Source organism: Notamacropus eugenii, chromosome 2, assembly GCF_028372415.1.
Source record: "Notamacropus eugenii isolate mMacEug1 chromosome 2, mMacEug1.pri_v2, whole genome shotgun sequence".
Lineage (NCBI taxonomy): Eukaryota > Metazoa > Chordata > Mammalia > Diprotodontia > Macropodidae > Notamacropus > Notamacropus eugenii.
In genome coordinates this window covers 14536598-14561767 of record NC_092873.1, presented here as the reverse complement: position 1 = coordinate 14561767, position 25170 = coordinate 14536598, and the positions used below count along the sequence as shown (strand labels likewise).

General features: G+C 46.9%; 1 protein-coding gene across 6 annotated transcripts; it reads left to right on the top strand.

Moving 5' to 3' along the window:
- Positions 1–11433: 11433 nt before the first annotated feature.
- LOC140522140 (inner centromere protein-like) lies at positions 11434–21533 on the top strand. Of its 6 annotated transcripts, none has more exons than XR_011973224.1 (5): positions 11434–11534; positions 13172–13291; positions 13504–13648; positions 14732–18564; positions 21420–21533. XR_011973224.1 is itself a non-coding variant. In XM_072637239.1 (5 exons), exons 4-5 carry the CDS (start codon positions 14743–14745, stop codon positions 21467–21469), a joined length of 732 nt encoding a protein of 243 aa, XP_072493340.1. In that variant the 5' UTR covers positions 11434–11534; positions 13172–13291; positions 13504–13648; positions 14732–14742; the 3' UTR covers positions 21470–21533. The 6 variants fall into 6 exon arrangements, 5 of the variants coding, with proteins under 5 accessions (XP_072493340.1, XP_072493338.1, XP_072493341.1 ...); XM_072637239.1 differs by having other exon boundaries at positions 14732–15424; XM_072637237.1 differs by having other exon boundaries at positions 14732–15424; positions 21396–21533.
- Positions 21534–25170: the final 3637 nt, after the last annotated feature.

Below are 25170 nucleotides of genomic sequence, written 5' to 3'. Positions count from 1 at the left end.
TTCAATGGGACTCTTCTATTTTAAAATGAAGTTTATATTTATGGGATTGCTTGGAGATCGCAGTGAGGTATTTTGGGAGACTGTGGTCAGGAATGAGAGTATTGACTCAAGGTTCAGAGGTGGAAAAAAGAGTCTGAGAAGGGAAATCATTTACCCATTTGTCACAGACTTAATAATGACTGTGTAAAGGCTAAAGCCTGTGCTCTTGATTTATTTACTCACTGATTTCTTCATTTATTTACTCACTGAAGATAAAGCCGTCTCCACCCTTAAGAAACTGTTGCTCTCTTGGTGTGAAAACAATTAAATTAAAAAATGATTTGGAAATTAAATAAAGAGTAAGCATCAGGGACAGTGCACTTGTACGAGAGTAGGCAAGATAGAATTCTCGTAGGAGGTGACACTGCCCACTTTCCTCCTTGACTTAACACAATGTTGTGTTCTGGTGGCAAGTTTAAAAAGAAAGGAAAAGGAAGAAAGGCAGGAAGATAAAAGCAGGAAGGCAGAAAGGCAGGGGGGCAGGGGGGCAAGGGGGAAGGAGGGAGGGAGGGAAGGAAGCGAGAATTAAACAAAGAAATAGACAAAGAAGTTTTGCTAAATTACAGTCACTAGGAATACAAAGGCAAAACAGCTGGACAATAAAGATGATCTATCTCACTGGGATATGAAACACTAAGTGCTCAGCAGGAAGGGGATTGGAGTTTAGGGAAAATGAATGAAAAACTTTTCAGACAGCAACTCGAAGGAAAGCAATGAAATCAGGCTTCAATATACTTTAGACTGGCCACAGAAAAGGTGTTTATTCCAGGAAAGCTTCATACCTCAGCATTCAGAACAGGAGAATATAGACTATGCAGAGCAGGAGAAGCTGGGAGAAGAGGTAAACTACTCAGATAAGCTGGTTATAGACCATTGAAAGCAGGGTGAAGGAGAAAATATGGAACAGGGATGTACATGCCCTATAAGGTTGAGAATAAGAATTTGTGCAATTTTTTCTGCGTTGATGTACTACATGTCTGACACTTCTGCCTTCAGGTTAGAAAATGATATGGTCAGATTGATATCATGCTGCAATTCTCAAAGTGTAGTCTGGAGACCCCCAAGTGTGCCCAAGGCTCTTTCAGTAGGTTGTTCTCTTCAAGATTACTTTCATAATAACACCAGGGCACTTTAATTTCTTTCCTCCATGTTCCTTATTAATTATTATTAACATTTATTTTTCAAATTTTGGCTTCCACATTCTCTCTCTCTCCCTTCCTCCATACTCACCCTCACTGAGGAGGCAAGCAGTTTGATATAGGTGATCCATGTGTACTCATGCAAAATATTTCCATAACCATCATGTTGGGAAAGGCTAACTGTATTTCCCTCCATCCTATTCCACTCACATTTATTCTCTTCCTTCCTTTGACCCTGTCCTTCCTCTACAGTGTTCCCTTCTGATTAACATTTCCTCCCATTTCCTCACTTCTATCATCCTCTCCTGTTATCCACGTCCACCCTACTGTCCTGTAAAGTAAGATAGATTTTCATACCCAACTGAGTGTGCCAATACCCAAATATTACCTCCCTAAGCTAAATCTGATGAGAGTAAGGGACACTCATTCCTTTTCACCTCCCCCTTCTTGCCCTCCATTGTAAGAGTTGTTTCTTTCCTCTTTTTGTGAGATAGTTTACCCCATTTTACCTCTACCTTTCTCCCTCTCCCAGTACATTCTTCTCTTACCCCTTAGTTTTATTTTGCAGATACGATACCTTCATATGCAACTCATTCATTGTCGGGTTTGTGTGTGAGTGTGTGTGCGAGTGTGTGAGTGTGTGTATGTGTATGGATGGATGGATTTACGGATGGATGTATATTTCATCCAGCTACCCTAATATTAAGAAAGGTCTCCTGAGTTACCAATAGCGTCTTTCCATGTGGGACTGTAAACAGTTGAACTTTTAATAAGCCCCTTATGATTTCTCTTTCCTGCTTACCTTTTCATGCTTCTCTTGATTCTTGTATTTGAAAGTGAAAGTTTCTCCTCACCTCTGGTCTTTTTATCAAGAATGTTTGAAAGTGCTCTATTTCGCCTAAATTGGATTGCATGCCATCTTTGGGAGGGAAGAGAGCAGAGAGGGGGAGAAAATTTAAAATTGATGGAAGTGAATGTTGAGAACTAAAAATAAATAAATAAAGTCCTCTATTTCATTGAAAGCTCATTTCCCCGCTGAAGTGTTATATTCAGTTTTGCGAGGTAGGTAATTCTTGATTTTTATCCTGGTTCCTTTGACCTCTGCAATATCGTATTCCAAGTCCTCCAATCTCTTTTAGTAGAAGCTACTAAATCTTGTCTTATCCTACATGTGTTTCCACAATTTTTGAAGTGTTTCTTTCTGGCTGCTTGCAATATTTTCTCCTCGATATGGGAACTCTGGAATTTGGTTGCAATATTCCTAGGACTTTTCCTTTGGGGATCTCAGGATGTGATTAGAAGACTCTTTCAATATCTATGCTCTCCTCTGATTCTAGAGTGTCAGGGTAATTATCCTTAATAATTTCTTACAACATGATGTCTAGGTTCCTTTTTGATCACGTCTTTCAGGTACTGCAACAATTTTAAAATGATCTGTCCTAAATCTAATTTCCAGGCTAGTTATTTTTCCAGTGACGTGTTTCACATTCTCTTCTATTTTCACATTCTTTTCTATTTGTTCATAATTTCTTGATCTCCCACAAAGTCATTAGCTTCGATCTACTCCGTTTTAATTTTGAAGGAATTATTTTCCTCAATGAGCTTTTGGACTTCCTTTTCTATTTGGCAATTTCTGTTTCTTAATGCCTTTTCCTCGTTGGTATTTTCGACTTCTTTTGATATTTTGTTTAGTCTATTTGTTAAAGTGTTATATTCTTCATTATTTTTGGGGTCTCCTTTAGCAAGCTGTTGATTTGTTTTTCATTATTTTCTTGCATCACTCTCATTTCTTTTCCCTTTTCCATCTACTTCTCTTATTTGACTTGAAATATTCTTTGTGAGTTGTTCCACGTGCTGTGGCCAATTCATACTTTCCTTGGAGACTTTAGGTCTAGGAGGTTTGATTTTGTTTCCTTCTTCAGGTTGTATATTTTGATGTTTCTTGTTACCTAAGTGAGATTTCATATTCCGATTTTTCCCCATTATTTGCTTATTTTCCCAGCCACTTCCTTGACTTTGAGGCTCTTTGTTAAATTAGGTCTCTGCTTCCAGTGTGAAGGGTGTCCTGGCCCACACTTCAGGGGTGTTGTGCAGCTGTTTTCAGAGATATTTCTGGGCACCTGTAAATTTTCAGTTCTTCCAAGCTTTGATGATCCAAGAAAAGATGTTCATTCCTCTCCTGGTCTGTGCTTTGATCTGTGAACCATCCTAAACATTCTTTTCTGCCCTGGAACTGTGACGAGGACTTCCTCTCCATTATTGCCACAAACACCACCAGAGCAGTGCTCCTCCTTACTCCAGGGCCACCACCCAGCACTGCAACCCAGATCTTCTTTGCTGAAACCAGGTAATGGGACTTCATAATCCCTAAGTTCCCTTCTAAATGGAAAGGCATGACTCTGAGGGTCCAAGATTTCACCTCCTTTGGTTTGAATGGAGTAGAACTGTGAACCTTAGGATTTTAAGAGGAAAATTGGTCACAGATATTGTACCAGTCACCACGTGCAAGGGAGGGCAGGCAAGACTCAGATGCTAACAAGCTCCAAGGACAGAGGCTGGGGCAGGGGAGCAGCATCAGGGAGTCTGAAAACCCATGCGCAGGCCTTGGAATCCAGAAGAGTGGCATGAAAGTGTCAGAATGATGCTAAGTCTCTATGGCTCAAGGAGCCATTGACTTTTCCCAAGTCGTGCAAGCTACTGAATAAATTGGTTTCAGGCTAGAGAAGGTACAGCAGAATCACTGTAATTCAACATCAAATCCATCCTATTTGATAGTGCTTGCAGATTTCCAACACACTTTTCACACTCACAGGAGCCCTCTAAAGGAGGAAGTACCAATATTCGTGTTTCTTTCTTACAGATTGACCGACTGAGGTTCAGAGAGGCTTCTTGCCAGTGTGATAAGTCTGCAGTGAAGAGTGTTTTAGAGTAGATTCAAAACCACTTTTCCTGCCTCTGAGTGCAGAACGTGTCCCTCAACATCAGGGAACAAAGAATGTGTTTCTTTGTTTCACTTCCAGGTACAAATGGCAGAATGTGAATCATGACCTGGCTTATAGATTCTTTTCTCGTGTTATCTCCAACCTTGAATTCTTTGTAGTGAAATTTGATAAACCACAGAGAACCATGAAAGTTAACACTATGAAATCAGGGACAGGGGAATCCAGTCTGTCCTTGCACTTCACTCTTTCATTCCTTGGCTCCCTTATCCTTTTGGGTTCCAAATCTATAAAGCAGGTAAGATAATCGAGGCAGTAAGATGTAATGGAAAGTTTACTGGCTCTCAGGTCCAGAGCATGGGTTCAATTTTCCCCCCTGACTTGCAGATCGATTTGACCTTACCAATCTTTGAGGCTCTGTGTACTTCCAATTACTTATGTTAGATGTTGAGGATTGGATTGGACATTCTCTAGGTTCTCTTCCAGTTCTTGAATCTACTTTCCTCAGAGAATTATGGAAGCTAGAACCATTTGTTGTTCCTATATACGCAACAGAGGATGCTACCTGAGTCAGGATCTTGTGAAATCCTTCTGGGAATCCCATTAGAGAAAAGAAACATCCAGAAAGTCAGTGATGTATGCAGTTGGGGACAAATTAGTGGTGCTCTGATAGAAAAGTGACGAGCATTTTTCCGGAACTGGGATTAAGCTTCACTACCCGTTGGATGGTGATTCAGATGACTCTAAGGACATTTTGTAAATATACATGGTTAAATGGCAGAACTCTCCAGTTAGCAGAGGAGAAGCTGGGACTTCGTTTGGTGTTGTGCAGCCTCTTCTACCTTGAAGTAGCATACGGGTAATTGCCTCAAACCCCCATTGCCAGGAACTACCTGGCCTCCAACGTCCAAGAAAGAGACGTTTGCAGAACTGATACCATAAGAAGTCATTTGGATGTAAGCTGACTTCAACCTGGGTTTCATGTCTGGAGGAGACAGTCTCATGAGCAAGTCCCGTGAAGTAAAGATGGGGAGGTTGCCATCTAGCCTGAAGACTTTGAGGAAACTGAGAGTCTCAGGGATTACTTCACTAAGAGAAGTCAGGAGTCTTGTTGGAGAGAGGTGGAAGGGGTGTGTGTGTGCTCCAGGCTTTATCATAACATCACATGACTCACTCCTAGGGGAGGTCTGGGCAGCCTTGCAGGGCACACATATCCCTGTGCTCTCTGGAAGTTCCAAAGCACTCCCAGCCTCCTGAAGCCCAGTACCTTAGAACCTTATTTTCTTATGATGAGACCTTTCCTTGTCGTTTTGCTGCTTGCTAGCTTGGTGATTTACTACTGTGAAGGTGAGTCACCTTGCCCTGCCTGATCCCTCCCTGCGAGGGTTGCATTCCCCACTCATCTGGCCCTGACAGCAGGGAACCTATTGGGTCATTCATTTTAGGTCTCAGGGTATTCATGCTCTGGATCACTCTACTTCAAGGAACTCAAAGTATAAGGTATGGAGAATCCATGAGAGGTCCTGTAGTTCATTTCCCTGCCTCTCCAGGCTGAATTAACAAAAAAATGAGTTGCCATATTCTCTCCAGTTTCTTCAGCCTTTGCTGTCTGTGCTGGAGTGTCTTCAGTCAGGAATTATATCAAGGATGGGGAAAGGATCAAAAGGCAGCAAAGAAAGATTATATAACAGCCCAAAGCAGTGTCTCTAACTGTCATAATTTCTCTTTGTGTATTTCATCCACTTCCATGAATATGACGAGAAAGTTCACCTTGGACCGCGTTAGTTTTCTGAGAGATCTCATGCTGACCATAATAGATAAGAATGAATGTGTCAAACAACTAAGTGAGGAAAAATGGAAATTCTTCAGTGAGTTTGTAGTCATATCTTTTGCTAATCCTCTTAGAACTTGTTCATGTTTAGCTGCTATTTTTGAGCCCAGTACCAGATGTAAGGAATAACAGAGTAGATGTCCTAGATTCTTAGACCAGTCCTTTTATTTCTTAGCTAGCCTAGAGAACCAAACCCAGTTGATTTTCTTGGATTCATAAGCTGAGCCAGACTCTCTACTGTGGGTTAGAGAGCTGAGCCTGGCCACTTTGTCTCAGCCAATGTTTAGAGTAGCTCCCTTTCCTGAGGTAAGATCCCTGAGCATGGCTCCTTTCCTTAGATGAGATCTTGAGCTGTATTTCCTTCCCTGCACCAGGACTGAGCCTGGATCCCCTTCTTCCCCAGCCTGATAATCAGCCTAATGTGATTCTATAGCTGAAAAAAATTATCCTGACTTCTCAAGATTTGTGTCCTTTAGTCCCTGAGTTTGTTTTCGTTGGTAAACTGCCAGAGAGTTGGTCGTATCTACTCCAGCTTGAGAGGGGATTTCTCTTTCTATGTCCTGTTGTTGGGCTTTCTTATTACTCTATAGAAATGCAGAAGATTTGTGTGGGTTTATTTTGTAACCTGCAACTTTGCCAAACTTGTTTATTATGTCCAGAAGTTTTTTGCTTGAATCTCTGGGATTTTCGGCCTATATCTTGGTATCATCTGCAAAGAGGGATAACTTAGTGTCTCGTTTGCCCATTTGGCTTCTCTTTTTCTTCTGTTATTGCTACAGGTAATATTTGTAGTGTCATACTGAATAATAATGGTGATAACTGACAACCTTGTTTCACCTCTGATCTTATGGGAAATACATCTAGCTTATCTCCATTGCACACAATGCTTACTGAAGACTTTGGGGAGATACTACTTATTGTTTTATGGAAAGTTCCCTTTATTCTTATGCTCTCCAATATTTTTAATAGGAATGGGTGTTGTATTTTGTCAAAAACTTTTTTCAGCATCTACTGAGATAATCCTGTGGTATCTGTTGGTTTTCTTGTTGATATGATGGATAATGCTAATAGTTTTTCTAATACTCAACCAGTCCTTCACTCCTGGTATGAATCCCACCTGATCATAATGTATTATTCTCATGATAACCTGCTCTATTCTTTTTGCTAAAATCTTATTTAAAATTTTCGCATCTATATTCATGAGAGAAATTGGTCTATATTTTTCCTTGTCTGTTTTGCCTCTTCCTGGGTTAGGTATGAAAGCCATATTAGTATCATTAAGAGGGTTTGGGAAGACTCCTTCCTCTGTTTTCACAAAGAGTCTACATAGTGTTGGAATTAACTGTTCTTTAAATGTTTGATGGAATTCACTGGTACATCCGTCCAGCCCTGGCAATATCTTTTTCTAGGGAAATCATTGAGACTTATTCAATGTCTTTTTCTGAGATGGAGTTGAGTATATGCACACCTCTGCAAGACACTTTTCACACAAATGAAGTCAGATCTAAGGAAGAGGCAAAACATCAGTTGCTTGTGGGTAGGCCAAAGCAATATAATAAAAATGACAATTTTCCCTCAATTAGTTTACTTATTTAGTGCCATATCAATCAAAGTGTGTGATAATTATTTTCTAGAGCTGGAAAAATAGTATCAAAATTCATCTGGAAGAACAAAAGGTCCAGAACATCCATGACAAGAAATCCCAGGGAATGTGGCCTAGCGCTACCAGATCTCCAGTTGTCTTTCAAAGCAGCAAATATGAAAATCACTCGATACGTAGTAAGAAAGAGAAGGGTAGAGTAGTGGAATGAGCTAGGTACTCAAGACAGAGTGGACAACGAATATAGCAATGTACTGTTTGATAAACCCAAGGACCCAGCTTCTGGGATAAGAAGTCACTGTTTGGCAAAAATGGTTGGGACAACTGGAAAAGACTATGGCAGAAACTAGGCATAGACCCATGCCTGACATCATATAGAAGAGTAAAATCCAAATTTGTGCACAATCTAGGCGTAAAGATTGATCCTATGGAGAAATTCATGGAGGAAGGAATAGTGTATTTCTCTGACTAAAGAAGAGATAGATAGTAGTATGAAGTGCAAGATGGGTAATTTTGATTACCTTCCACTGACAAGGTTTGGCACAACCAAACCCAATGCACCAAAAATCGGAGAGATGTAGAAAACTGGGAAAGGATTTTGACAGAATGTCGGGGATAAATGCGTCATTTCAAGAATATATACAGAAGTGAGTCAAATTGACAAAATTACAAGTCATTCCCCAATTGATAAATGGTCAAAGGATGTGAACAGATAGTTTTCAGAGGAAGAAATTAAAGCTTTCTATAGCCATATGAACAAAATGCTCTAAATCACTTTTGATTAGAGAGATGCAAATCAAAGCAACTCTGAGGTACAGCATCACACCTGTAGGATTGGCAAACATGACAGAACAGGGAAATGATAAATGTTGCAGAGTATGTGGGAGAGTTGGAACACTAATTCATTGTTGGTGGAGCTGCGAGCGCATCCAACCATTCTGGAGAGAGGTTTGGAAGTATGCCCAAAGGGCTACAAGAATGTGCATACCCTTTGACCCAGCAATATCGCTACTAGGACTGTATCCAAAAACATCATAAAAAAGGAAAGGGTCCGACATGTACCAAAATATTTCTAGCAGCGCTCCTTGAAGTTGCCAAAAAGTGGAAATCAAGGTGATGCCCCTCAATTTGCGAATGGCTGAATAAGTTGTGGTATAGAAATGTCATGGAGTACTATTGCACCAGAAGAAATGATGAACAGGAAGACTTCAGAGAGGCCTGGAAGGACTTTTATGATCTGAGGCTGAGCGAAAGGAGCAGAACCAGGAGAATTTTGTGCACAGCAATGACCACAGTGGGAGAGAGATTTTTCTGGTAGACTTGGAATTTTGTAGTAATGCAAAGACTTAAAAAATATTCCCAATGATCTTCTAAGGCAAAATGCCTTTCATATCACAGAAAGAACTAGGGAATTCAAAAGCAAAATATAGCAGATAATTTTTTTCCTGTGTATTATGTTTTGGTTTGTCCTATGGTTTCTCCCATTCATTATAATTCTTCTACGCAGCGTGACTATAATGAAAATACGTTTAATAGGATTGTATGCATGCATCCTATATAAAACTGTTTGCCGTCTGAGGGCAGGAGGAGGGACGGAGGAGGGAGGGAGGCGAAAGAAATGTAAATTATACGGTCGGGATTGTAGAACACCCAAAATGAAGAAAATTAATATTAAAAAAATGTGTCACTTATTCCTGGATTTTCCAAATTCTCCTTTCTTCCTCCTCTCCCTGAACGTGCTCATGCCAACACTGAACACCGAATCAACGTTGAATCCCTAACCTCTGGCTGCTGGGATCCCTGTTTTCTGTGGAATGACTGGAGTAACAGGGATGTAAGAATTTGTGCTAACTCAATTCTCAAAGAAAGGGCTGAGCCACAGTCACATATTTCTGTCTTTTTTTGAGGAAAAATGGAAGATTATTTTTAGAAAAGGTGTTGCAAATGCAGTTTGTTCCTGAATCTGTCCTCATACTTACTTAGCTGTGTCTGAGATTGGGTGGTGGGACTTCATGGAATCAAAAAGGACCAAGCAGGTGAAAGAGTACAATTGTTGGAATGACATTCATAGCATTTATAGCATTATAGCATATGTAGCTGAACTACAGTCACATATTTCTGTCTTTTTTAGGAAAAATGGCAGACTATTAAAAAAGGTGTTGCCTCCTAGAAGCTTTTGTGGAACCAAATGGACATCTTGTCAATGAGGGGCCCACTCATTGTAGAATGTAAACCTCAACGTTGCCTGTGATCCTGAGGATCCACCGCAAAGCCTCCCCTCAATAAAGCTAAGGCAGTTCCTTCCTGAATCTGTCCTCATACTTAGTTAGCTGTGTCTGAGATTAGGTGGTGGAACTTAATCGAATCAAAAAACAAAACACCAAGTTGGTGAAAGGGTACAATTGTTTGAATGATGTTTATAGCACACCAATTGATTGTTCTCTGAGGCCTGGAGGCTCCAAACAATGAGCTTTCATGATGGGCTATGTGGTGGGTAGAAGTCACTTAAGCTGTCTGTACCTCAGGTTTCTCATTGTCAAACCAGGGGAATATTCTGGCAGTCATATCTATATTTCCTGGGCTTCTTCTTTGAAGGGTCCAATGCAATGACCAGCCGTACTCCTAGGTTTGAGGGTAACACTGAAATCCATGAAAGATCCAATTTTTCTCAATGAGCATTGAATGAACTACAGGTATGTGCAGGGCACAGTCTTGTGCTTTGAGGGAGATAGAAAATCTAGAAAAGAACTGGCTCCAGTATTAATATAAATTACAATTTTTTAAATGCATACGAGAATAGCATGGGTGGTTATCACACAAATGCTCACATGTCAAGTGTGCTAGAGGTACTACATGTAATAGAAGTGTAGACCACCTTCTTCAAAATGTCAAATTGAGAACAGGGGGTCATGAAGCATCTGTGGCAAGTGAGGCTATTTCTAAGCATGGGATAATCAATCAAAAAACATTTATTAAGCACCTTCTCCTTATCAGGCACTGTGCTAAGCTCTGAGGATACAAAAAAGGCAAAAGACTTAAGAAGTCAATAGAAAGGAAAAGACTGAAGAATCATAAAAAAAAAGACATGACGATTGGATCGTGAACACAGGGGAGAATGGGAACAAATCAGAAGAACAGTCTTAGGAACAACTCAAGATATGTTTTGTTCCAAGATCATGGCAAGGCAAAAATAATAAGGCAATAAGTATTTTTTAAGATCTGGCTCTATATCAGGCACTCTACGACTGGGGTACAAAGGAAAGAAAAGAGAGTGTCCTTGTAAGGAGAATGAATGAATGACTGAATGGATAACAACATTTATTAAGCTCTTACTAGGTACAAAGTACGGTGCCAAGTAGTCCCTGCTCTCAAGGAACTCCTATTCTAAATGGAGAGGGCAATGTGTAGGTTTCAAATGTCAGTCAGATGACATGTTCCCATCATTCTTATGGTGCAGGAGGAAAACATAAGGTAACCAGCATCCTTTAATGTAATTCCTTCAGACCATTCTTATGTTTCCAATTTGGAAGTTTTTGTGATTTTGAACCAAGAACTTTGGTGGCAAGAACATTATTTTCGGGGTATTTCATAAATTCAGTGTCTTAGGAGGTTGGGGCACTAGCAGGAGTAGTTACCTTTGCCCTTTGTTTTACAGATGAGAAAACTGAGGTACAGGGATGGGGACACGATTTGCCTGAGCCACATTTGTAGTAAAGTGGCCAAAGCATCTGGATTCAACCCCTCAGGTTTCTAGCTCCAAAGACATCCCTCTAGCCACACCTTAGTGCCCCACCCCGTCCCTCCCCCACTGGTCCTTCTGTCCCTAACTGCCATGGAATTCTGTAACCCCAACAGTCTGCATAACTGCAAAAGGGACAGGTTTGGAGGGTTGCTTGTTGACTCTGGAGATCAAGAAATGGCCCCAAACTGGGGAGTAGGAGACCAAGGTGTGACCAGGTCTCGCTGGTGTGGCTGCAGACCCCTAGGTAAGCAGGAGTGGGGGAGAGGGGGAGCATCAGTCTGGCTTGAGGTTCATTTCGTGGGGGGAGGCAAGGCTGGGGCTGTGGATTCTTGGCTCCATTTTTCTTCTTCTGTTCAAAAGCTTCCCATAGAAGGCACTTGGACAACCTCTTTGTCCCAGGGGCCTCTCAGTTTGATAAGAGATCCCAAAGTCTGAGACGACTCTCTGTCCCCCACATCTTCCTGACTGGCCCGGCTCCATGCACTGTCATGTGGGTTACACTGCTGTGTGTGTCTGTCTCAGAGCTCCCCTGGTGGACCATAAGCTAAGGTCTAGTCAAGGCAATGGTTAGGTTGTCTCTTTCATCTTTGTGCCTTGAGGGCCCTGAACACCTGACATTGGCTCAGCTTCAGATACACTGGGGCAGCCAGCACTGCAAAGGCCTGACCTCTTTCCTCGTCACCTGTCACAGTGTTTGTGGCCCTCCATAGTGGGAAACTGCGGGTCCAATATTGGTGCTTCTCCTCTGGACCTGGTCACTTACTGGCTGTGTCACCTTGGGCTAGTCACTGAACTTCTGTCCACCTCAGTTTCCGCAACTGTCAAATGGAAAGAGTCATAGCACCTGTTTCCCAGGGTGGTGAGGATCAAGGGAGATAGTATAGGTAAGGCACTTGGCAGAATTGAAAGCACTTTTAAAAAACGATTATTCCCATCAATTATAATGGACTTAAGATCTCAAAACTCCTTTCCCAGCCAGGGATTTTGTTCCCAGTGGAGCTTGGAGTGGGTGTACGGGCCTGGCTCTCCTTGTCTGTACTTCCCAATTTCTACCTGGCTGCCCTGTTCCCTTCTGGAATTCAGGGCTCACTTAGCTGAGGAGACCTGAAGACCTGCAGTTGGGGCTTGGATTGATATGAGTCATCAGGGACAGATCTTGGTTGCCTTTTCTGCCTTCATCCTACTTTGGCCCTTTTTTCTGGATTCATCCTTGGGCTATAGGTTCTTCCTGTGGGGAATGGATCTGCTGGGGATTTGCATCCCCTCTAGTTCCCAGGGTGTTGAATTGAAGGGAACTAATCAACGTGAAGAGGGGTCATGTTGACACTGGTGAGCAGTGGGGTGCTGGGCCCGAGGTTGCTTTGCAGAATAGTAAGCCATCAGAGGGAGGATTTTGGGTTCCTGGGGATTCTCTTTCCTCAGGGCAGCAGTATGAAATGAGCATGTGAGCTCCTTCTGATGCCCCATGGCCTCCGTGGGCAGGGTTGCCTGAGTCCCCAACCAACTGCTTACTGCATTTGGGGTGTAAAGCATCTGAGGGAGAAGAATGCCAGCTTGTTGCTGGGCCGGCACTCCACCTTAATTACAGGGTTGCCCCTGCCTCTGGGTCCTGGCTTATTTTAAGGGGCAGCAGCCAGTGATGTCTGACCCATGTCACTTCTCTCGAAGGGAGAGGAATGCTTCCTTTGTGCCTGGCCCTGGGCTTAGCATGGCAGATACAAGTAATCCAAGCTGGTGTCAGCCTTCATGAGTCACTAATGTTCTTATGTGGTAGATAACACAGGGAAGTGGTAACCAGTCTGGGGCACTGATTGAAACATACCACCCAGAACGAGTACACTTGACTTTTAACTGTTCATTTGATTCCTTGGAACCATTTAGCTGTTCTGAGATCTCTGGTCTGTTGGAAGAGTTGAAGGAAACCATATGACCTAGGCCAACGTGCAGAATTGTGACTTGAAATGGAAAAAGTGAAATGCATCCACATGCGCAGATAAGAAGGTAACCAGAGTGCTGCTGTAGTGAAGACATTCTTCGCATCTGAGGACGCTACTACTGGGTAGTGGGCTCAGGGTGGAGGGATGGGACTGACCTTAAAGACTGGGCCTGGTCCCTTTCACCTGAGCAACGCTGGAGCCTGCTTCAGACGGTTTTCCTCAGCAGGTGACCTGGGAATTCTCATTTCGACCTTCCCTTCTGCTCTGAAATTGCAGATGGCACCATGGGGACCAGCAAAGGCTCTGTGAGCATCAGGGAGGCAGACAACACCACAGTGAGGGAGTTCAGGCAAAATGTGGAGAAGGAGGACATGGTGTGGCTGCAGAAGATTAAGAAGGAGGCTGTGACAACGTTTTCCAGGTAAGCCTGGGGCCAAGGGACACACGTAGGTGCAGCAGCCCAGGGCATGGGGTATTGGGCAAAAACTGAGTGACCTGAGGGATTGGTGGCAGAAACCATTATGGAAAATGGGGGAAATGTGTGGGAAATCTGGCCCCTGATGCAAGGCAGAGCCAAAGGAACTGAGAAAGCACAAACAAGGACGAGCGCGTGTCCCATTACCCTCCTGCTCAAAGCTCTGCCATTTTGGGCTGTTTTCATTCCTTCCTTCCCCTCCTCTTTCTTTTCTTCTTTTGCTTTCTTTCTCCTTCCATCCTTCTCTCCCTTCTTGCCTCCCTCTATGCCAGGCATTGTATGGAGCCCAGAGAATGAGACACTCTCTTCTCTGTGGACTGGATCTTGTGTTCTAAAGGGATCTGACCAGTCTTCTGGACCTGCCCTTCCTATGCTCCATCAGTATCTGGCTTCCCCAGGGCTAGGTGGGCAAGGCAGGACAATGGAGAAAGGCCTGGGTTGGGAGTCAGCATTCATCTCCAGACCCCTTAGTCTGTGCTACCTCCCTAGGCCTCTGTAAATAGTGGGAGCTGGGCCAGAAGGCTTCCAAGGTCCCATCCATTCAAATGGTGGTCCAGTGATGATGGTAGAACTCTCAACACTGTGCTTGGTGCTGTGGGAAACATGGAGGGAAGAAGGAGATGTTGAGGGGAGAGGAGACCCAGGCAAGCAGCAAGAGCAGGGCAGGGGAGAGTTTGGTGCTGACGTGCAGGCCCTCCAGAGCATCCAGGACCCAGATTTGGAGCCAGAAGGGACCTTGGAGGTCCTGGAGTTCAAGACTCTCATTTTTACACATGAAGGAACTGAGGTAAAAGGTAAAATGCCTTGCACATGGTCACCTAGCTAGTCAGTGTCTGGGGCTGGATTTGAATTCGGGCCTTCCTGACTCCAAGCCAGTACTCTATCCACTGTGAGTTCCTTAAGGGCAGGGAACATATTTTGGACTTTGTTCGATTGCCAGGCACATGCTTGTAGACTGAGAGACAGAGCCTCTTAGATAGGTGATGCCTAGGGCCGTGGTCTCAAGACCCTACTTTCTGTTTCCTGCAGGGGTTCTGGCCATGGTAGCCCCAAGAGCAGTCAGTACAGCTGCCAGCTACTTCAGAACAAAGACAACTTGGAGAAGCTGGTCCCGGTGGTGGCTGAGAACCGCTCCGTCCCTTGTGGGACCCAAAGCCAAGCAGCAGTGGTTCCCTCGGTGCCTGCATCACCCACGTTGTTCCCCAAAATGTCCGGGAATCTGCCATCCTCAGGTAAGCTCGTACCCATCATGGAGAGCTTCGTTCAGAGAGCAGCAGAGTGCTGAGAAGTGCCTGGTGGCGAGCAAGGCTAGGACAGCCAGCCAGAAGCTCTCCTTTGTCCACGCTTTGGAGTATGAGGAGACATCTGTGCCAAAGGAGCAGGTGGAAAGCCTAGCCGATCCAGCATCTGGGACCTCCTCAATGGGACTCCCTGAGGCACCCAAGGTGAAAGATATGAGACCTGCTCAGTCTGTGGCCAAACTCTGGATGGCCCAGCCAGCTTCTCCAGAAGATGTAGCGCCTGTGCTGACCGAGTCAGGTGATGCCTCCTCTTCTCTAAGAACACTGCCTCAGCCAGAGACTGAGCTCCTCTTGGACTTGCCAGAAAGCCCCTGGACTCGAAGGGGCTCCCGCTGTGACCTGTGCTCTGTGTGTAGGATCCACGTGCACAAGTCCTCACAGGCCCAACCAGAGTCTAGAAGCCAAGCAGATAGTGACAGTGGTAAGGCCTTGTCGGGGTGATCTGCTGTAGGAAGGAAGGGGAAGCTCTGGGGCTGGTGGTTGTCTGCCTGCTGCCTCCTTGTCCAACCTGCTCTGACTTTGTGTTTACTGGAGGAGCACCTCCCTCTATTCCTCCATTTCCTCATTTCTAGAGTAAGGGCTGTCAGAACAGATGATCTCCTGGGGGCCATCCCTTTAGAGGCTGTCCCAGGCAGGGGCAGACCTATTAGGTCAGCAGACAATCACCAGTAACGTCTCAGACTCCACAGAAAAAGCTTGACTTTTCTCTAAGGCAATTGGGATGTCAGGAGGTGGGGAAACTGTGCTTCAGAGAAGAAATTGTGGAAGAGTGGGATGGCAATGCCAGCCTGAACCTGGATAGGGCAGTCCTACTCCATAAGGGTTGGCAGACTGGTCCAGACTGGCTGCCAGATCCTGGCTGACAGTTCAGTCCTAGAGTCGCATGCCAAGTGTGGGTGTGGGCTCTAGCGTCTTGCTGTAGCATTGGGGGCAGATGAAGGAAAGGTTCATGGGACAGGACTGAGGAGGAGGAGGTCACGTGGGACGGTTGCTGGCGGTTGTTGGGGTATTTTTGTTTTAGGGAATTCAGCAGCCCAGTGGTCAACCCAGGCTGGCCACTTAATTGAATCTGTGGTTTGGCTTGTACTTCAGATGGTGACTTGGCTCCTCAGTGGACTACCCCCACCTGCTCACCTAGGCAGGGTGGAGAATTGAGGGGGAACCACTTGGCAGCCTGGTGCCCTCGGAGTCAGTGCAACCTTGGGCAGGTCCCCTTTTTGGGTCAGTTCTACTACTGTGACTTGGTTCCCTGTGTGCCCTAAGTCTCTGATGAGGATCTCACAAGATAGTGGGGGTGAAAAGCTCTGAGTAAGGGTGGGTCTCCATTGTCTTCTTCTCTCTGTAGAGAGCAAGGAGGCCAGGAAGCTTCCTCAGAGCATCAGGTAGGGTGACCCGAGAGTATCCCTGAGCACAAGCGGCAGGGAGAGACCACTCATGATGGCCCCCAGAGCTGGCCAAGGGACACAAGGATTCAGTGATGCTAAAGCGCCACTGTGTGCCTCAGTCAGGAAAACATCCTGGCACTGGGCTGAAGGTCTGCCCTCCAGGTGGTTAGACTCAGCCCTTCTCAAAACCCCCAACTACATATACAAAGGCAAGCTAGGCTGTTGGGGAAAACCACTTTCCAGATGAGCTTGGGGTCCCAGAGGCACTCCAGAGAGCCTTGATCTGGTCTCTGCCTAACCCATCCTGACACACAGCTGTCATGTCCGAAATAACTTCATTCTCAGAATCACCGTTTAAGAAGAGTCTGGTTAGTGGGGCAGGTGAAAGGAAAGGAAGAAGTCATTCTCTAAGTTCTCTGGATGATAAGACCTCAGACTTATTGGTGTGACTTTGGGCAGATGACTCTTCTGTGCCTCAGTTTCCTTCTCTGTCAAATGGGTGAATTGGAAGGCCTCTCAAGCTTTCTTGATGTTCTGTTGCTGGCAAAGTGCTGGTGGACCTTGAGTAAACCCTCCCTGTGGCCTTGGTGTGTGGCTCCAGGAGGAGTTGTGGCCTCCAATGGAGACGGAAGTGTCCTCTCTCCCTCCCTCCCCTAATAAACTCATGCACCATGTATAGGTGACCTACATACATACACACACACACACACACACACACACACACACACACACACCTAACTGTAGACATTCCTAACAGGATGTGAGACTTTGAAGGCAGAACTTGTTCCCTCTTTACTGCTGGAGCCTCAGAACCTAGAACAAGGCTTTTTAATACAGGAGGTGCTTAGAAAAGTTCTATTTGGTTTAATCAAACACTTATGATTACACAGTAGTGGGTGTGTTATTCTCACCCTGGCTGTTGTCATCTGGTCTTCCTGTTAGATTGTGAGTTGCCTGAGGGCAGGTGGGGGGACTTGACCTTTGTCCCTCCCCAGGTCTACCTAGAGCCCTCTAGGAGTGAGCCACTACGTCTGTGATTTTTGAAGTGTGCCAGGGTCAGGACATGGAGGGAGGGGGAAGGCTGAGACCCCACCTGTCAGGGCCTGGCTGCCTGGGCTGTGGCAGGGGGCTGCTGTCATCCCTGTCAGGGCCCCCATGGGCGCTGCTTCTGACCCCACGGAAAGAAGAGGAACTACAAGCAGGCTGTCAGTGAGCTGGGTGAGAACTGTGACCACATGGATGACGAGGCTCTCACTCCTCCTTGCATCCATCAACGTCTGCCCTGGCAGAAAGGTAAGGCAGGTGTGCATAGCTCTCATCCTGGCTGCTGCTATGCTGGCACCATGCCCACGCCTTCATGCTTGTCTCCCTGGGCAGGCGGTGCAGCCCCTATGAACATTCCTACACACACTGCAGAAGACCCAGACGCTCATGACGCTGACCTCAGCCAGCCGCCCCAGTGTCATTAAATCATTCTTCAAGTGCAACACTTCGCACTATCTCGATGCCAAGAGCAGCACCAGGGCCCAGGATAGGCACGAGACAGCCTTCTTTGCTTGTCCTGTTCCTGGGCCTTTCACGGGACCGCTGGGAGTGCAGTTTTGGGTTGGTGACCTTCTCAGAGAACTGGGGTCCAAATAGTCCAAGCAGTGCCTGTAGGTGAGTCAAAGGTTTGGTCTGAGTGTACCCAAGAGGCACCTTTGACCCTGGCACTCTAGGTTCTGACTAAGAGCTGAGGCTCAATTTAATGTTCCATATGGGTTGTGTACAGTATAGCTGTAGGAGTTTAGCTTGCTTAAATATTGTGTTGGCCCAAATATTGTGCAAGACCATCAGGGGAAACTCAGCCTACTATGGTTAGCTTGTCCGAGACTTTAGAGGAAATGGCTGGGTCAGAGGTTGGGAGGGCAGGCAGCCCCCTGCCCTGGAGCAGCCTGGAGGACTGGCCTTCAAGGGTAGGTTGGTCAAGTCCTCTGGCTGTGTGCCTGGCTGGGGTGTCTGAGGCAGCCAGAGGAGTTAATGCCAGGTTTTTCTCCTTTCCTCTTTTCACAGGGCAGTTTTCTCCTGAGTAATCCACCCACCGATCACCTTAGTAGCATAGCCACCCATCCCCACCCTCCCTACTGCAACACTACTTCCTGAAGTACTAGAATCACTTGTTTTGAACACCAAATTTGTGAGTGTGTCAGCAGAGTAACTCCCTGGGGAAGGGAATCCCAGGAGGTCGAGTTGCTGGTTCAGGGTCACCCAGCGAGTCCCTGCAGGGCTTGTCCCGGGTTGCTGGCCTGGCACAGATGACCCAACACGGGCATGCCTTTTGCTGTGTTAGCAGCCACGACCCAGTGCCTGACCCTCCTTGATCCTGAGGCCTCAAACCTGAGGTCTTGCCCACAAAGAAACAAGTGGCCGCTTGGCCTGTCTTGCCCCCGATTTTCCCCGTACCCTGGCTCCATGGTACTGCTCCCCACATTAGAATGGTAGGGTTGACCTTTTCAGCTACTGTTAGTGAGAAGAACTACGTTTTCAAAGTCTCATTCCTAATTCCCAAAGTCTCTGAGATCCTTGCTTAAGGAGGTTGGAACTTTCCTTTGAGTTTGATGTAAGGAGCACACTACTGTTGAGGCTGGTTCCTGCCCTGAGGAATATTCCACAAAACCTTCTAGCCAGTTGATTTTAAAGTTGTGGAAGTGATTTGCCTTTTGGAATTGAAGAGGGGGAAGAGCCATGAGACAGACCTGGAGTGATGAAAGTGAAGGGAACCTGAGTCTTGGGCAGAGACAGGTCTATCACCATCACCAGCCTCTGGGAATCAGAAAAGGACCCTGGGGGAGCAGGACAGCTGTCTCCATAACTTTTGGCTGCTGTCGGCACAGTCTCGCCTACTTTCCTGTGCCCAGCCAGGGGTACTGCCTCCGGGATCCCCACATGCTAAGGCAGGGGGTTGTTGTCTGTAGGGTGTCTGTGCGAGGTTTGGGGGAGGTCTCTCACTTACCTAAATCTGGGTTCCTGGGGTGAGATTCCTGCTGACCTTCTTGGATACTTCGTAAGAAACTTCAGGGCCATGCCCAAGGTCCAGGCCAAGCAGCTGATTCTATCTTGAAATATTTGCATGCTTCCTCCAGGGGGAGCAGCCTTTTCCTTTTATGTTCTAGAGACCAGAAAGAGCCCAGCAGATGATTAGGAGTCAATGAAACCATATTTTTCTCCCTCTGGGAATGGGGAGTTCCTTGCGTTGGAGCGTTGGGGCACGGGGTAGCATTTCTAGCCAGGGTTGTGGTGTCTTGGCTCTCCTCTGAGGAGAGCTTTGTCCCATGATGACTCACTGAACTTGAGAGTCAGAAGGCCTTGGAGTCCCAGGGAAGGCTGTTCACCCCAAAGTCTCTGTTTAGGGAGGGATCCGAGTGCTTTGACCTTCAAGAGATTGTGGACTAAAGGGCAGGTCACGGGAACTTCAGTGCTCCGGGCCCTTTCTTTAGCTTGTCCAGAGATGTAGATAGTGAATGGTGGAGGGAATTTACAAACTGGGAATTCTCCTGAGACGTGGCTCCCCCCCAAAGCCCCCTAGTTTGTCAGTTAAATGTGCTGCAAGAAGGTGCTGCTTAAAGCATTTCTGGTTTAATTTCTTTCAGAAAGGACTTTTGTTTCATCAGTTGGAAGGGTTTTGGTATATTCGATTTGATGAACATTGGTTGACACCTGAATTATTGAACAGGCAAACCCAGTTGTACCAGTCATCCCTAAAATGTTGTCTCCCACTATCTTCCCCATTGTTATGCTTCCCACTCTCCCACTTCTTAGTCCAAGCTGAAGCACTTGCCTGAATCGGGAGATTTTACCTCTGGATGATGGCAGAAAGGGCAGTGCGAGGAGGGAGCTGGAGCTGAGTGGGGATAGATCCCTTGAGTAGCGTCTGTGTGGTGAGCTTGGGAGGTTATGTCAACTCTAGCTCTGTGAGAGGGAGGTGTACCCTCCACAGCATCCTGACGGGGTCATCTGTCTAGCCTTTACTGGAATACCTCAGAGCAGCAGGGAGCTCCCTAGTTCACAAGGCATGGCCTGTGTCTATGGTTGTCAGCATGATGCTTGAGTGCAGTGGACCTCAAAGTCCTGTGCATTGGGTCGAGTTAGAAGGCTCCATTCTGTTCTCCCGTTGGTTTCTTCCAGATTTTGACTCCTTCTGGGTGTGCAGTCTGAGGCCAGGCAGAGCAGAGGTAGTCTCTGTCCTCCTCTGTTCTCCTTTTTCTTCAGCCCCCATGTGATAGGTTTCTCAAGCCTTACTCAGTCTTTCCCCTGGAGGGGTACCCAGAGCTGACAGGCCAAGAAGGCCCTCGGGGGTCTCTCCCAGCACACTAGGTCCACGACTTCTTTCCAGACAGGTGGCCAAGGGGTGTGTGAGGCGTTCTTGTGGGGGCTGCACTCTCCTCGAGCTAGTGGGCTCAGTTATCCTAGGGTCCAATGGCATTGATCATTTGGCTGCACCTCACAGCTTTTGATGGGTGTGAAGCCCAGCTCGCCGTGTCTTGTATGTGCAGCCTTGGATGAGCCCCTTGCCCATCTGGATCAGTGGCCCCCTGACATTGACTATCAAGAGGAGTCAGGACAGCCTCCGAGCCTTGGTTTCTATACTGCCTCCATGGAAGGGAAGGGCAATGAGCCAATTTAACAGATGATGACTTTTGGATCTAAGAGAGGGGAAGCAATGGTGTACAGCCACCTGGCCAGTTAGTGGCTGAGCAAGCCATGGGAGGCTGCACTGGCAGGACACCAGCCACCCCCCATGCCCTCAGCTTCCCTTCCTTTGACCCATTGATGTCAAGAATGGTTGCTAGAGCATGTGGAAAGAAGAGACAGGTGCCTTCAGAACCTGGTTCAGGTCCTGCCCGTGACATACTCTCTGCAGGTGGAATGGGGGGAAGGTGGGCCTCCCAGGGAAAGGGGGTGGGGAGAAGGGAGTCTGGGGATTCTGACCTGTCTTGGTGCCTGGTGGTCTCCCCATCTGCCTCACAGCTGCAGTCCCCTTCCTGTCCTCAGGAGAAGGAACTGCAGCGGCTGGAAAACCTGAAAAAGAAGGAGGAGGCTGAGCTCCTAAGAAAGCAGAAGGTGGAGGAGGACCAGCGCCAGCACCTGGAGGAAATAAAGATGTGAGTGACCACCTTCCGGAGGCTTGGACGGGTGGGGTGCTGGGGAGGACTGAGGGGGCTTGCCAAGCCCAAGAATGTGTCCATTCCTCCTTGTGCCCCACTGAAATGGGAACAGTGCCTGTGGAAGGCCCTGCAGGCCCACAAGCAGGCAGAACAGCTGCAGGTAGAGAAGAAGAAATGCACTGAACAGAAGCTGGAGGTCAGAGACAGCCCCAAACCCTGGGCCCCTGGCGAGATGCTGTGTGGGACAGGGCAGGGTCTTGACCCCTGACCTGCTTGGTCAGGGTCTCACAGGAGAAGCAGAAGCTGCTGGCTGAGAAAGCCAAGAAGAAAGCTGCCAAGAAGCTAGAGGAGGCTGAGATGAGGCTGAAGCAGGAGGAAGAAGCCTGGAGGCAGAAGAGACTCCAGCAGGTGAGTGCAGATGGGCCACCATGGAGGGAGGAGTGGAGCTGGCCAGCCTCTGGTCCTTAGGTCCCACTTACTTGTGGGCAGCCAACTGTGTGCCCCTGTGTGCTGAGCCTTGAGGCAAGAGGACCTTAGTTCAGATCCAGCTGTGCCACCTTGGGCAGCTGCTTTAACTGCTGCCTGCCTCAGTTTCCTCTTCTGCAAAGTTATATTTGCCTCCTAGAAGTGTTGGTAAGGACCAGATGAGACAACCCAAGCCAAGCACTTTTGAAATGTTGTGATCTGCATCATTCTTCCTGGTGTCAGAGAGGAATCTGAGAGAGACAGACTGGGGACAGTTGTTCACCGTCCATTCTGGGATACGTGATGCCCCTCACTGCCTTGTGTCTTACTGGGGCAAGGAGGAGGATGATGCCAAGTGCAGAATATTCACTCTGCAGTCAGTCAGAAGCATGGGCCCATTCTGGAGACACTATGGATGATTCTTGTACAACCACTGATTTTAGAGCTGAGGAGATCTTAGACTGTTGAGAGCAGGGGGGATACTGAGGGCGAGCTAGAGCAGCCTGGTCCGTGCCCATACCAGTCCTCCTCCTGCTCAGTGAGTTGTCTGAGCTCAAGGGCCCATCTGGCTTATCCCTCCCCACCTCCCTGATGGGATCCCTCTCCTTTCCACCTGCAGCAGGAGGAGGAGTGGGAGCAGAAGTGGCAGAGGAAGGTGGCAGAAGCCCTAAGGAACACGGTGCAGCAGGGGCAGTGGGAGAGGCAGCTGGCGCTGGAGAGGAAGGTGCAGAGGAAGAGGGAGGAGGAGAGGCTCCAAGCTAAGTGGTGAGGGCCTGTCTGCCTCTTGAACAGCTGTTCCTTCCCTGCCTCTGTGTTCATGTCTGTGTGTGTGTGTGTGTTTGTGTGCATGAGTGTGTGCGTGTGACAGGGCATGTGACAGTGTGTGTGCATGTGTGGGTGCATGCAGGTGTGTGTGTTTGCATGTGTGTGACTGTGCGTTTGTGTGACAGTGTGTTACTGTGTATGTGCATGAGTGTGTGTCTGTGCGTGTATAGATGCATGCATGTGTGCCAGTGTGCATGTTTGTGACTGTGTGCCTGTGTGTGACTGTGTGCCTTTGTGTGTGTTCATGTGTGAGACTGTTTCTGTGTCTAAGATTGTCTGTGTGTGACTATGTGTCTGAGACGCTGTTTGAGACTGAGTGTGTGAGATTGAAATGTGTGTGAGATTGTGTGTGTCTGTGAGAGATTGTGTGACTGTGTGTGTGAGTGGTAGTGAGACTGTCTGAGTGTGTGTGTGTGACGTGCGTGTCTGTGAGAGATTGTGTGTGTGACTGTGTGAGGCTGAGTGTGAGAATGAGTGTGTGAGAGATTGTATATGTGTGTGTGAGAGAGAGGCTGTGAGTGAGTGAGCTCCCTGCAGATACCCCACATCTGTGAGAAGGCCTCTTGGGCAGGGAGGTGCGTGGGGTTACCCCAGGCCACATGCTGACTCCATTATTTGCTTTCCACGTGGCATTGAGAATGTCCCTTGCCCTCTCCAAAACTCAGTTTCTTTTCCCAAAACGTGTGGGTGGTAAATGGGCTCTGTCGTTAGGCTCACAGGGTCATGCTGGGCCCTCCTTGTAGTTTCCCGCCTCCTTAGGGGGAGTCTGAGATCGTGGTGTCATCTCTGGCAGACAGGGCTATGGAGAGGATGAGTTTTCAGATTGGGGAGCTTGGGGTCATGGAGCATGATTCCCCATGCACATCCTGCTTTTCTCTCTTTGTCTTTTGCCGTTCTGGGACTCGCTGTTCTCCTTCCCTTGGATGGGCCATTTCTCATGAGTTCTTAGAACATGAGCAAGCACTTTGATCCCTCGCACTCAGCCCAGAGCAGAAGGCAAGGTCTTTTTCCTCCCTTGGGTTGACTGTCCAGCTGTGCGGGACAAACTCCCTCGCTTCTGCCAAATCTGACAACAATTCTGAGAGTTGTGTATTTGCAGGGATCATCCCCATTTTGCAGAAGAGAAACCTGAGGCTTAGACAACTTGAGACACAAGTTGAATTTGTTGGAAGCAGATTTGAGCGTGAGCAACGGTTTATTTTTATTTCTGTATTTTAAAAATAGGATTTATTAATGTCTTTGACAGACATTGTTTGCTCTCCCATAGTATTCCTTCTTGTGTAAAGGAGAGCTGGGCTGCCCTGACCTCATGTGGGCAGCATTGCGCCCTCCACCTCCCTACAGCAAATGGGCTGAGGTCCAGGAAGAAGAGGGGCTGGGGCGGCTGTTCAGTTCATCTCCCCTTCCGTACGATTCTTGGCTCACACTCTTCTGTCCTTGTGCCTGCTCTTCTCCTTGGTCTTTTCTCAGTACCAGAGCTTCATTTCTTGCTGCATAATAATATTCTTGTTATACCCATAGATCAGTTTGATCGGCCCCTCCCCAGTTGGTGTGTTCCTTCTTTGGTAGAGATACTTCCTCCACGCTGGTGGGGTTCCAGCTCTGCCCAGGGAGCTGCGGCCTCTCAGTGTTGCTGAGAGCCCTTCTATATCCTCAGGTAGCATAGCAGGGACTGGGAACTTAAAGAATGAAGAGCAACCCAGCTCCCCAGAGAAATCGGCAGACCTTTTCCATGTTTTCATCTCTTTGACATCCTACTTGCATCCTTTGATGCTTTCAGGACAGTGGGCTTACTTCGACACTCCAGCCACATCCGATATCAGCTTGTTTTCCCGCAGTTGTCTGAGGCAGCCCTGCTCCTAATTAATCTCTGTCCTGGTCCTTCGTGGCACTTTACGGATCACTCTGTATTTTGAGCTGGTGCCTTTCCATTTCCTGAGCACATCAAGTGTTGACTGGGCTCTTGGGTTCCCTTTACAGTGAAACTTCCGTAGGGTAATTATGGTCTGGTACTGATTCTTCTGTGTACTTTTCACTTTTTCTGACTTACTAGCGTGCTTCAGTGAGAATTTCCCCAATTGTCTGCCATCTCCACTCCTTTCAAGTTTTCTGCCTGGGCGCTAGTCTTGGCCTTCCCTGTAATAGTGGCTCTCATGGTAGAGGCATCCCCAGGCCTGTCAAACACATCAGTAGACAACCACTTGTTCCTTACCTTTCTTGGTTTCCCTTGACTCCCGTGTTTGAATTTCAAAGTTTCTCCTCAACTCTGAGCTTTTCATCAGGGCATTTGAAAGTGCTCTATTCTGTTAAAAGCGCATTTGTTCCTGCTGCAGGATTACTGTATTCAT

Bases quoted from the DNA above. Each gene is read 5' to 3' on its own strand.
- LOC140522140 (XM_072637238.1), top strand. From the start codon at position 14,743: ATGGTAGCCCCAAGAGCAGTCAGTACAGCTGCCAGCTACTTCAGAACA. The intron at 15,425-21,395 runs GTAAGGCCTTGT...TCTGCCTCACAG, and splicing joins CCAAGCAGATAGTGACAGTG to CTGCAGTCCCCTTCCTGTCC.